The 9,690-nt window shown below is 44.2% G+C and overlaps 3 protein-coding genes across 6 annotated transcripts; 1 reads left to right on the forward strand and 2 right to left on the reverse strand.

The window, feature by feature from the left end:
• LOC115737642 (protein SINE1-like) lies at window positions 1-3,476 on the forward strand. 3 transcript variants are annotated; one of them, XM_048282157.1, is made up of 4 exons: window positions 1-119; window positions 410-499; window positions 1,443-2,786; window positions 3,067-3,476. In XM_048282157.1, exons 3-4 carry the CDS (start codon window positions 1,449-1,451, stop codon window positions 3,349-3,351), a joined length of 1,623 nt encoding a protein of 540 aa, XP_048138114.1. In that variant the 5' UTR covers window positions 1-119; window positions 410-499; window positions 1,443-1,448; the 3' UTR covers window positions 3,352-3,476. The 3 variants fall into 3 exon arrangements, with proteins under 3 accessions (XP_048138114.1, XP_030525718.2, XP_048138115.1); XM_030669858.2 differs by lacking the exon at window positions 1-119 and having other exon boundaries at window positions 151-499; window positions 1,514-2,786; XM_048282158.1 differs by lacking the exon at window positions 1-119 and having other exon boundaries at window positions 383-499; window positions 1,534-2,786.
• A 213-nt stretch (window positions 3,477-3,689) lies between these two features.
• Window positions 3,690-6,293, reverse strand: LOC115737639 (protein NDH-DEPENDENT CYCLIC ELECTRON FLOW 5). 2 transcript variants are annotated; one of them, XR_007199183.1, is made up of 4 exons: window positions 5,467-6,293; window positions 4,708-5,148; window positions 4,509-4,628; window positions 3,887-4,022 (listed from the first exon to the last, which is right to left on the reverse strand). XR_007199183.1 is itself a non-coding variant. In XM_030669856.2 (3 exons), the coding sequence occupies exons 1-3, from the start codon at window positions 5,992-5,994 to the stop codon at window positions 3,828-3,830; spliced, it is 1,164 nt and encodes a 387-aa protein (XP_030525716.2). In that variant the 5' UTR covers window positions 5,995-6,293; the 3' UTR covers window positions 3,690-3,827. The 2 variants fall into 2 exon arrangements, 1 of the variants encoding a protein (XP_030525716.2); XM_030669856.2 differs by lacking the exon at window positions 4,509-4,628 and having other exon boundaries at window positions 3,690-4,022.
• Window positions 6,294-6,533: 240 nt separating this feature from the next.
• Window positions 6,534-8,936, reverse strand: LOC115737640 (photosynthetic NDH subunit of subcomplex B 2, chloroplastic). The gene is made up of 3 exons (XM_030669857.2): window positions 8,428-8,936; window positions 7,320-7,754; window positions 6,534-6,833 (listed from the first exon to the last, which is right to left on the reverse strand). The coding sequence occupies exons 1-3, from the start codon at window positions 8,905-8,907 to the stop codon at window positions 6,639-6,641; spliced, it is 1,110 nt and encodes a 369-aa protein (XP_030525717.2). The 5' UTR covers window positions 8,908-8,936; the 3' UTR covers window positions 6,534-6,638.
• Between the last annotated feature and the right edge of the window lie 754 nt (window positions 8,937-9,690).

Consider the following 9,690-nt stretch of genomic DNA (forward strand, 5'->3'; position numbering starts at 1 on the left):
TTCCTCCCTCTCTCTCTCTTCTTCTTCTTCTTGCCAGTCAATACGCATATATCCCCGTAAAGTTGCAGACCGTCGTCGCACAGTCCCCGTGAAGGCCGCCGTTGATTGAAGAGCCCCGAGTAAGTATACTTCGCCCCTCTCTCTCTCTCTCTCTCTCTCTCTCTCTCTCTCTCTCTGTGGTTACTTCTTCTCTTCGGTGGTGGTGGGGAGCCACTTGCTGATGATGGGGAATGGATGATTCTCGCCCTGCGCTTGTCAAATTTCTTGAAAAGAAATCAATTCCCCTCCCAAGTTCTTTCCTTTATTATCATTTTGTCCTTCTTTCTAGTACCCTTTTCCCCCTAATTCTGTTCATTGTATTGGGTGGGCCTGGGTTCGGTTCTTGGGTGCTGTCGTTTCGTTTCCCCAGAGATCTGAGGATTCAGGCAGGGGAGAGCAAAATTAATGCGTTGAAGGAGCAGCGAAGGAAGAATCCTGAACTCGAAGTCGCTTCTGACCGGTAATTTCCGCTTCCATCCAATTTCTTCATTGCAATTTGTGTTCTTGCTTTGTTGAACCTGCCTCGTGTCGGAGACGAGAGGTCCGGTGACTTTGATTGATTTGGGCAAATGGGCTTCGGAAATCTAAATGACGGTATGTCTCTGTTGACGTCTCTCACTGATAGAGATCAACATCGTCCCAGGAATTGAGATTTGGTAGTGAGTGGCGTTCCTTTTTTTTTTTTTGGAGGGGGGGGGGATCCTGAAACATACCAAACTGCTTCCGTTGAGTGAAATGGATGCCTACTACTAGGAATTAGGGAAACTCGAAAGAATCGACCTACTATGAAGGGATATTGAAGAAAGGGGGTAGTTCAGCGGAAGATATATCATTTTCTATGCTTCCATGGGGTGAGAACCGTGAGATGATGATATTTTGCTGCCGCAGTTGGGCTTTTGACCATGAAATTTAAACTTTTTAAGTGTCTGTTTGTCTTGGAATTAGATAAACTGTGAAGTGATTTTGAGATTTGGTCATAAACGGATAGGCTTCATCTCAGATTCTAAGAGATACCAGAATGCTTCAATAGATTGAAATTGTGCTTTCATTTCAGGAAAAGCCAATGATTTTATAAACATTTCTTGACAATCGTTGTTTATATCGCTTAGAAAAATTATTTTAACGGAAATTATTTTTCAATGATCAACGCCAGTTTATGCCTAGACATTTCGTTGACGATGAAAATATCTTTTTGTCAGTCATTTCTATAATCAATCATTTCGTGAAAAAAATGCATCCATGTCTGATTATATAAATCAGCAAAAGTTGCACACTTTGACTTATCTAATTGAAGAGTCCAAATTCCTAATGGAATAAAGAAGACAGTGCCTTTTTCTGACACCTGATAATGATACCGTGTCTGTCTAAACTGTCTTATTTTATCTCTGGTCTCGTGATTTTAGGTGAAAATGGTTAGACTTCTCAGCCCTGTACTACGTAGAGAGTTGGTTAATTTGGATAAGGATGCTGACAGTCGTAAATCTGCAATGAAAGCACTGGAGGCATATGTTAGTGACATGGATTCAAAGACAATCCCGCTCTTCCTTGCACAAGTATCGGAAACCAAGGAAACGGGGTTTGTATCAGGAGAGTACACAATTTCTCTCTTTGAAGTTCTTGCCCGTGTCCATGGAGTCAACATTGTTCCACAGATTGATAGCATCATGTCTACCATTGTCAAGACATTGTATTCAAGTGCAGGCTCGTTCCCTCTTCAACAGGCCTGCTCGAAAGTAGTTCCAGCAATCGCACGATATGGAATTGACCCTACCACACCAGAAAACAAGAAACGGCACGTAATTCATGCTTTGTGTAAGCCTCTTTCAGAATCTCTGTTGGGTTCTCAGGAGAGTTTAACTTCTGGTGCTGCCCTTTGTCTAAAAGCCCTTGTGGACTCTGATAATTGGCGGTTTGCTTCAGACGAGATGGTGAATAGAGTCTGTCAAAATGTCACCGTTGCTTTGGAGGATAAAACTACTCAGACTAATTCGCATATGGGTCTTGTAATGTCCTTGGCAAAGCATAATGCCCTCATTGTTGAAGCTTATGCAAGACTGTTGATTCAATCGGGACTGCGGATCTTGCATACTGGAATTTCTGAGGGGAATTCTCAGAAACGATTATCTGCCATTCAAATGGTGAATTTCCTGATGAAGAGCTTAGATCCTAGGAGCATATATTCTGAGCTTGATTTGGTCATTGATGAAATGGAGAAGTGTCAGTCTGATCAGATGGCTTTTGTTAGCGGAGCTGCATTTGAAGCTTGGCAAACTGCTAGGAGAATTGCTGAAGAGGAAGGTTTAAAATCAGAGAGAGAGTCCAGTTCAGTCACTGGGTCAAATTTTGTCAGACAGCATGGTCGGAGGAGAGGTTGCTGGGGCTCTGGTGAGCGGTCATCTGCATCGGCCTCGCCTGAATCGCAGACCCTCAATTCACTCAGTGGATGTGATTCCCTGTTTGAGTCACCGATTTCATCGAGGCAGGTTTCCCCTGATCTGGACAATAATTGTAGAAGTGAGAACAGGAAGTTATGGAGGTCTGAGAATGGAGGGCTAGATGTGTTTCTGAAGGATGGCCTGTTCTCTCAGTTGGCTCACAGGAGTGGCGTCTCCTACACAAATTCTGAATGTGTGTGTAACCGTGAGTCGGATCATAGAGGAGGAAATTACAGGGATGAATTTGAAGATTTCGTGCAGGGAAGTCTCTCTGATGGAACAGCAGGACAGAGTCCAATTTCAACTCCCCAGGTGAAAAGATTTTAACTAGCCTCTTCCTTTCTATTGCATGTGCTCTTGAAAATGATGCTTATGCTGGTTTCCTGGTATGGACAAGTTGATACACTCAGTGACTCAACTATGATTTCCCATAGAAATTAGAGCATTTCATGGTCTTCTAATTTCTTTGCCTTCTTTCGAGCAAAAAAAAAAAAAAAATCTTTGCCTTCCCCAGAGTGCACATTTATGTTTAGCCATGGTCAGCAGTTCAGTAGAGTGCTGAATTATTGTTTTCCTCTTTTTTTTGCTTCAGAGTTCACCCTACAATCATGGTTCTCCCTGTGATGCAAACAAGGTCAAAGAACATGGAAATGCAGGTGTTGAACAATTTCAAGGCGGATCAGAGTCAATATCATCAATTGTCCATTCTATAGGTTCTCATGATGCAAGAGCATGTCAGATGTACGACATCAGGAAGACTCCGAAGAGAACTTTCCTAGCAGTGATGCTTGCCCTGTTTTTCATTTTGCTTGCATTTGGCCCTTCACTAGTCTGGGATGATGTTAACTTTGAAATTGGCCATCTTGTACCAACTTAGACGTTTCAGCTGCTTTCAGGATAGTCAGAACATTTTACAGGTATTCAACATCAATATGATATAGAAGTAAAGGATCTAGCTAAATGTTTGTGTACCAATTTTTGTAATTGATGGAACATCCAATAGATAGCAATGCAGCCTTGTGTATGTCAGTCCAATGCTGTTGAATCGGACGGTGCATACACGATCACTTTGTCATTTTGGCAAAAATCTGATCATGATGGTGAATGGTGAAGGTCATAACCCACTCTTCTAGGTGTCTTCTACTAAATGTTTTGAGGCCCTCCCTTTTTTTGGAAATTCAATTTTAAGAGGGGTTTGTGAATAGCTGTCAAGAGGCTCAAATATCCAGATTGTCTTGGCATTTATATGCACCAATTACAGTATAACTTCAACAGAAGCATATTAATTTATGCTCTCAAGTTCCCTAAAGCTGCTCTAATTATGCCTTTCACGAAAAGACTCGCTCCAGGACTTCAGAGGTTTGGATTGTGTAAATGTTGCCCTCCTCTCCAGATTTCTCCAGGACCGATGACCACTGGTTTAAGGAGAGCTGACTGCCCCACACAGATGTATGCATACTTGCTATAGTGTTCGTGCCGAGAACCAGGACTGTGCAGGTATAGTTCCTCGTAGCCGTCCCTTCCTACTACCACTGAATTCCTCCTTCCCTGTCACACACAGGAAAAGATGATCATTAAGGCGGAAAAGTGGTTTCCTAGTGTTTATGAAAGAATGAAATGAAGCAGAGCAATGAGTCCGTCATCAAAAAGGAAAAAAAGGGAAAAACTGAAGGAATAAGCAGTCAAGAGGCTCTAGGTCATAAGGCTTTCGGAGCAGTAGTTAAAGCTGAATTTTTTTATGAAGAAAGTCCATGCAGTATCTGTACTGATGTATGCCGCTCTAGATAAACAATGAGCAAGTTGTTTCTCTCTGGACCTCCCCGGATGTTAGAAGGCACAATCCGGAGCTCCTTGCAAAAGATTCGGTATCAATAAATTCCATGAACAGAGGGGGTTCAGGATGTGCATCCCGAACAATATAAGGAAAAGCTTTATGAGTAGGCAACCAAACTCAGACGATTGCACCAGAATATGTTATGATCATCAAAGGTACCATATACTGAAAAGAGCTCCAAATGGAAAAAGAACAAGTACCTAGCTAGAGATGCTTATGGTGCGCATTATATTCTCCACAAATGCAATGAGCTAGTTCAGTTAATGCCATCTTCCTTCCAGGAAAGAAGCAAAACAGAGCAACACTAACCACCTCAAAATCTGTTATTTGTTCATGCCACATGTTGTGAAGACGAAGACAAAGTGATTGACAATCGAGTTTGCAGTTCTGAAGCCATACCCTGTCAATTATTGTGAAGTTTGTAGGGGCACTGGTGTATATGAGGCTCATTTCATCTGTCAGGCGCTTATTGTTGTCGTCTTCTTCACCTTCCATTTTGTCCTCCATTCCATCATCATTCCCAGAGGTAAATCCTTGAGGTTTCAACTTCTCCCACAGCTTGCCCAAACCAAGCTTGCTTTTCTGGTCGACCTCTGGAGGAACTATTCTAAAGCTCGAAGAAAAAGGAGGCCTTTTGAAGAAATCCGAACCTTCTAATCCAACGGCATAGGTCGCGTCCGGCGTGCTCACATTTAGATGGCTCAAGATCGAACCCCTCAATTGGACCGGCGTTGTCCCTGAATTCGAGACTTCCATTTCGGTGCTTAAGACTTGTTCTTGAAGGGTCAATACGTATCGTACATCCACCATCCCCTTTGAATTGCGGCTGATAAGTTCAACCTGCAACCCAAGATTCCATACATCCTCTTCGATTAACCCACATTCTCAGGCTCTACAATAATTTGACATGAATCATCTCATTTTTTTGCCTCTTCTTCAAGATGATGAAGAGGTAACATGATTGATTCATGATAAGAACGGATCTCCTCCTTCCCCATTTCTTTTTTGTTTATGCATAACAGATGAGAATTTCATATCTCCTCAGCAAAATTATCTAATTTCTCTCTGCTATTCCAATCAACCGTTTCCACAAAAAGCAATGAACGATGCTTAACGGCAGCAGCAGCAATGAAAAGAAAGAATCAGAAGAAATCAAACCTGAACAGAGTCTCCCGAATTTCCTCGAACATCGCGGACGGCCCAACCCCTCGGACGCCACGAGAATCGCCCGTCCTCACCTTCTCCCTCCACGCTGACGTCGACGCACACGCCGCCTCGCACCTCGGCCGCTCCACCGTCCTCGCCCTCCGAGACCACCGTCTGCAGCAGCTCCATCTTCGCCCCGTGCCACATCGGAGCCTTGTACGACGTCACCAGGCCGGAAGGGAGCATCAGGACCGCCGAGCTCCCGCCGTCGAGGCTCAGCTTGGCGACGCAGTCGTCCCCGATGGCCTCGAACGCCACCCCCCGCCCGCTGAACTCGCCCGCCAGGTAGTCGGCGCTCATCGGAGGGAGAGGGATGGAGGCGACTCGCGGCGGCGGTGGCGGAAGCGCGAGCTTCGATCTGGTGGCGGAGTGGAGAGCATCGGAGAAGAGGAAGTGCTTGGTCGGCACTGAGATCGTTGAGGAGGAGGGAACGACGGGAGCGACGAAGTTGAGCGACGAGAGAGCGTTGCAAGCCATCATTGCATCGAAGCTCGCATGTTCCTGTTTCGACAAAACTTGCCTGATATTGCAAAAAGCAGTGGGTCGGGGCGGAGGAGGGGCCCACTATATCTACGGATTTTTACATTTTTCTTTTTCCAGATATTCCGCAAAGATATTTTGTCTGAAAATGCCGTGACCGTTTCCCACGAAGACGATGATGACGTGGCAAGTTCCGTTGCTGCTTATAGTCAATCTCGTTACTCTATTCCGCAGACTCCATTGGAGAAGAACGAGTAAAGCAATCCGTCTCGCGAAGAGCACGCCAGAAGCCGAACGCCATCCTTCAGTGACATGCGAAGATCAGAAGGAGAAGACGACCAGACGCTGCGAAAGGAATCGAGAAGAAGCAGCAGCTTTGAGCCACTACCCCCCGCCCGTCACAAACGGCTCGTCCGTCCGTCGTCTGACTAACTTTAACTGCCGTAACGACTCGGCCCGGAACGCATAAACTGAGCCCTCACTTTCATAATGATCGCAGACTCGCAGAGAGGTGTGTGGGGCGGAAGAAAGGGTTGGTGAAAATCGAAGTGATAGTCTTTTACCATTATGTATTTTCGTCAAATTCCTGTAGCTAGGCTGAATACAAAATGAATGATGGCCATTGATTAGGTGCAGTTATACAGTTATAAGTTATCGTGCTCGATCACCTGTGCTCCTCTCCAGTCTTCGCCGGGTTTCATGACCACTGGCACCAGCATCGAGGCAGGTCCGGTGCAGATGAAATAGTCCTTCCCAAACTTCTCCGAGAAAGAGCCTGGACTTGCTACGTATATGTCTTGGAAACCCATCCTGATCATCCTGAAGAACAGCTCGCGTCCCTGAACGAAACAGGATTGAGTATAACTTATTGGATGAAATGCCCGACGTCATTCTCTAGGCAAATTGTTCAGGAAAAGTAACCATAACCTGGCGAAGGTTAAGTAGATCCAAGATCACCTAACTAAGAACAAACGCATGGAAGTTTCCGCACAAGAAATTTTGTCCAGTCAGTTTTGAATACAGGCATGATATTGATTGCATCACGATAACATTTATAAGGCATTGACATCAGGCCTAGATCCTATGATGAAAGGTGAATTAGCAATAAACAGGCATTTGGAGGACTATCATTTTGTTTTCTAAGCTTTGATCGTGACGAAAGAAAAGCTTTTCTTGGAACACCATATGGCTAGACCTAAACATGAATTTTGAGTGCTGGTTTCACTATCCAACTTATTCCCTCTAAGAATCCTTCTATGAGAAGCAATAGTCGAAACTATTTTCCGCATTTTCAGCAATGAAGAACCGCTAGTTGTGCAGTATACCTGGTCCACCGTTTCATATTTTGAGGGTGCGGTGTTGTAGAAAGCCTTCAGTCTCTCCGTCGGGGGAGCCGCATATACCCTACTAAGCTTATTCTTTAGAATGGTGATTGGCACGTCTTGCACAGTCCATGAGCCGGGCTTTTCTTGAGGCTCCGAGGAGAACCATCCAGAGGACTCGGTTTTCATTGCCTCAGCAGGAGAAAGGAGCTCGAAAGGAGAAGAGAGAGGAGGGTGCGTGCAGTAGGAGCATCCACGGAGCCCCTGAATCGCTGTCCCTCCACGTCTCTTGAATCTGAGGTGACTAAGTATCGCGCTGTTCAGCTTCACTTCCTTCCGACCCTTGTTCTTCACGATCACGGCAGTGGCCATGCTCAGAGGATACAGTGAGACAACATAAGTGATTTCAAGCGCTCCTGAGGTGCAGCTCAATTCAACCTGCAGGAAAGCAAGGGAAAACGCACTTCTAAGATTCGAGCACAAAGGTCAGTTCCATTAAATAACCAAACGCGGCCCTATAAGATGTGCAACCCGGGAGTGCTACTATTTGTAAGGAGAATAGCTATCTGGAATACCTTGACCATGCCAATTCGACATTATCGAGATTTAGTCAGATGCAGGAATTTCTAACTAAGAGATGGGGGAGTTTCTGGTCTTCCAGAGCAGAGTTCTCCTTTTGACTCGCGGTGAAGAACCCATTAAGAAACGAGCACAAAGAACCATCTGGCATTGCTCTTCGGTTTTTTCTTCTCCAGTTTTCCCCAGATCCCTTGCAATGTTGACTGATATTGCCATGGTTAACATGCCATTCTTGCATAGACAACTCTCTTTAAGTAGAACACTAGCTCAGATGTTCTCAATCAACTCGTAACTAAATTTACCAATATTGATCTTAAATCAAAGCTAGTCAAGGTAACCCTCAAACTAGCAATCACCAACAAATGTCTACATTCATCGACGAAACAAAGACAACTCAGAGACCAGCATCGGCAACAATAGAACACATATGATAAGTGAAGCAAGAGGACCATAAAACAAGAAACAGAGAGAGAGAGAGAGAGAGAGAGAGAGAGAGAGAGAGAGAGTGCAAGTATGTAAATGCGACAGACACCTGGACTGCATCGATGGAGTCCGAGTCCACATCCTTCACGGTCCACTCGGAAGCAATCACGGGCGACCCTTGCGACCCTAGTTCCGCCAATTCGTTGATCACCAACCCGACGCCACCCCTGACTCTGCTCGGCGAATTCACCGTGTACAGAACCTCCTCGAACCCGTCGTCCTTCCAATACACCTTGGGCATGTACGAGGTGACGTGGGCGTCTGGTATCGTGAGCTTGAGGGAGCTTCCGTTCCTGACCGTGAGCTCCACCGCGGGGACGCTGCCGTCCGACTCCGAGAACTTGATCCCCTTCCGGCCGAACCTGTCGTTGAGGCTGTCGAGCGCAGAGGCGGCGGCGGCTGTTGCGGCGGCGGAGGGCTTGATGGGAGTGGGCTTGGGGAGATTGAAGGAGAGGAGGGAAGCAGCCATGGAGGATGAGAAATGGGAAGGAGCGGTTTCCACCCACACACGGACACTCTCTGAACTCATCCTCTGTTTAATCTGCACAGGCAGCGACAAGTGTTCTTGTCCGGATTTGTGGGGGCCCCACGTTTGTGCACTTTTCTCTCTCTCAGGATTTTATTTAAGAAAAATTTTAAATAAGGGCTCCAAATACCTTTATTTTCTTAAAAAAAAAATACGAAGTGATCCTTATTTTAAATAAAAAATTGAAATGATCATGAATGTTTCAAATAAGTACATGACCTCGCCGACTGGCCGGTCAAACATTCCGATCGATCAAGGGTGTTTTCATCAAAATATAATTTTAACTTAATTTAACTAATTAAATTAAATTAAAAAAGAAGAAAAAAGAAGAAGAAGGAAGATACACAAGTGGGAGGGGGTTGCTTTCCCACCGGTATCTGCTACTTTTTTTTTAACGGTTTTAGTTTTCTTTTGGAAAATCAAAAAAAGTAAAATAAATAAAATGACTAAAATTACAAAAATGTCCCTAACCAATGATGAGTTAGGCTCTTTTTTTAGGCTGATATGATTATTTCAAATCCTTATTTGAAACAATATTCACTTCAAGCCCTTATTTGAGTTATTAAGGATACTTCAAGCCATTATTTGAAATAAGATCAACTTTAGGTCATTATTTGAGAAAATGAGGAGATTTGAGATCCTTTTTGAAATTTTCCTTACTATTTAGTGTTGTCGAAACAATTATTACATACATTTAAGTTGCATTTAAAAAAAATCGTTCATACCATTTACAATAATAAATAAATAAATAACATTTTATTACTCACAAAAATTATTAATAATAAA

Source organism: Rhodamnia argentea, chromosome 7 (genome assembly GCF_020921035.1).
Source record: "Rhodamnia argentea isolate NSW1041297 chromosome 7, ASM2092103v1, whole genome shotgun sequence".
Lineage (NCBI taxonomy): Eukaryota > Viridiplantae > Streptophyta > Magnoliopsida > Myrtales > Myrtaceae > Rhodamnia > Rhodamnia argentea.

What these genes read in the sequence shown, in the direction of transcription:
- LOC115737639 (XM_030669856.2), bottom strand. Translation starts at nt 5,994, where the DNA reads ATGATGGCTTGCAACGCTCTCTCGTCGCTCAACTTCGTCGCTCCCGTC. An exon ending in ATTCGGGAGACTCTGTTCAG is followed by an intron (nt 5,149 to 5,466) that starts GTTTGATTTCTT and finishes CTTGGGTTGCAG; the next exon opens with GTTGAACTTATCAGCCGCAA. An exon ending in ACTTCACAATAATTGACAGG is followed by an intron (nt 4,023 to 4,707) that starts GTATGGCTTCAG and finishes TGTGTGTGACAG; the next exon opens with GGAAGGAGGAATTCAGTGGT.
- LOC115737640 (XM_030669857.2), bottom strand. Translation starts at nt 8,907, where the DNA reads ATGAGTTCAGAGAGTGTCCGTGTGTGGGTGGAAACCGCTCCTTCCCAT. An exon ending in ACTCCATCGATGCAGTCCAG is followed by an intron (nt 7,755 to 8,427) that starts GTGTCTGTCGCA and finishes GCTTTCCTGCAG; the next exon opens with GTTGAATTGAGCTGCACCTC. An exon ending in AATATGAAACGGTGGACCAG is followed by an intron (nt 6,834 to 7,319) that starts GTATACTGCACA and finishes TGTTTCGTTCAG; the next exon opens with GGACGCGAGCTGTTCTTCAG.
- LOC115737642 (XM_030669858.2), top strand. Translation starts at nt 231, where the DNA reads ATGGATGATTCTCGCCCTGCGCTTGTCAAATTTCTTGAAAAGAAATCA. An exon ending in CTCGAAGTCGCTTCTGACCG is followed by an intron (nt 500 to 1,513) that starts GTAATTTCCGCT and finishes GGATGCTGACAG; the next exon opens with TCGTAAATCTGCAATGAAAG. An exon ending in GTCCAATTTCAACTCCCCAG is followed by an intron (nt 2,787 to 3,066) that starts GTGAAAAGATTT and finishes TTTTTGCTTCAG; the next exon opens with AGTTCACCCTACAATCATGG.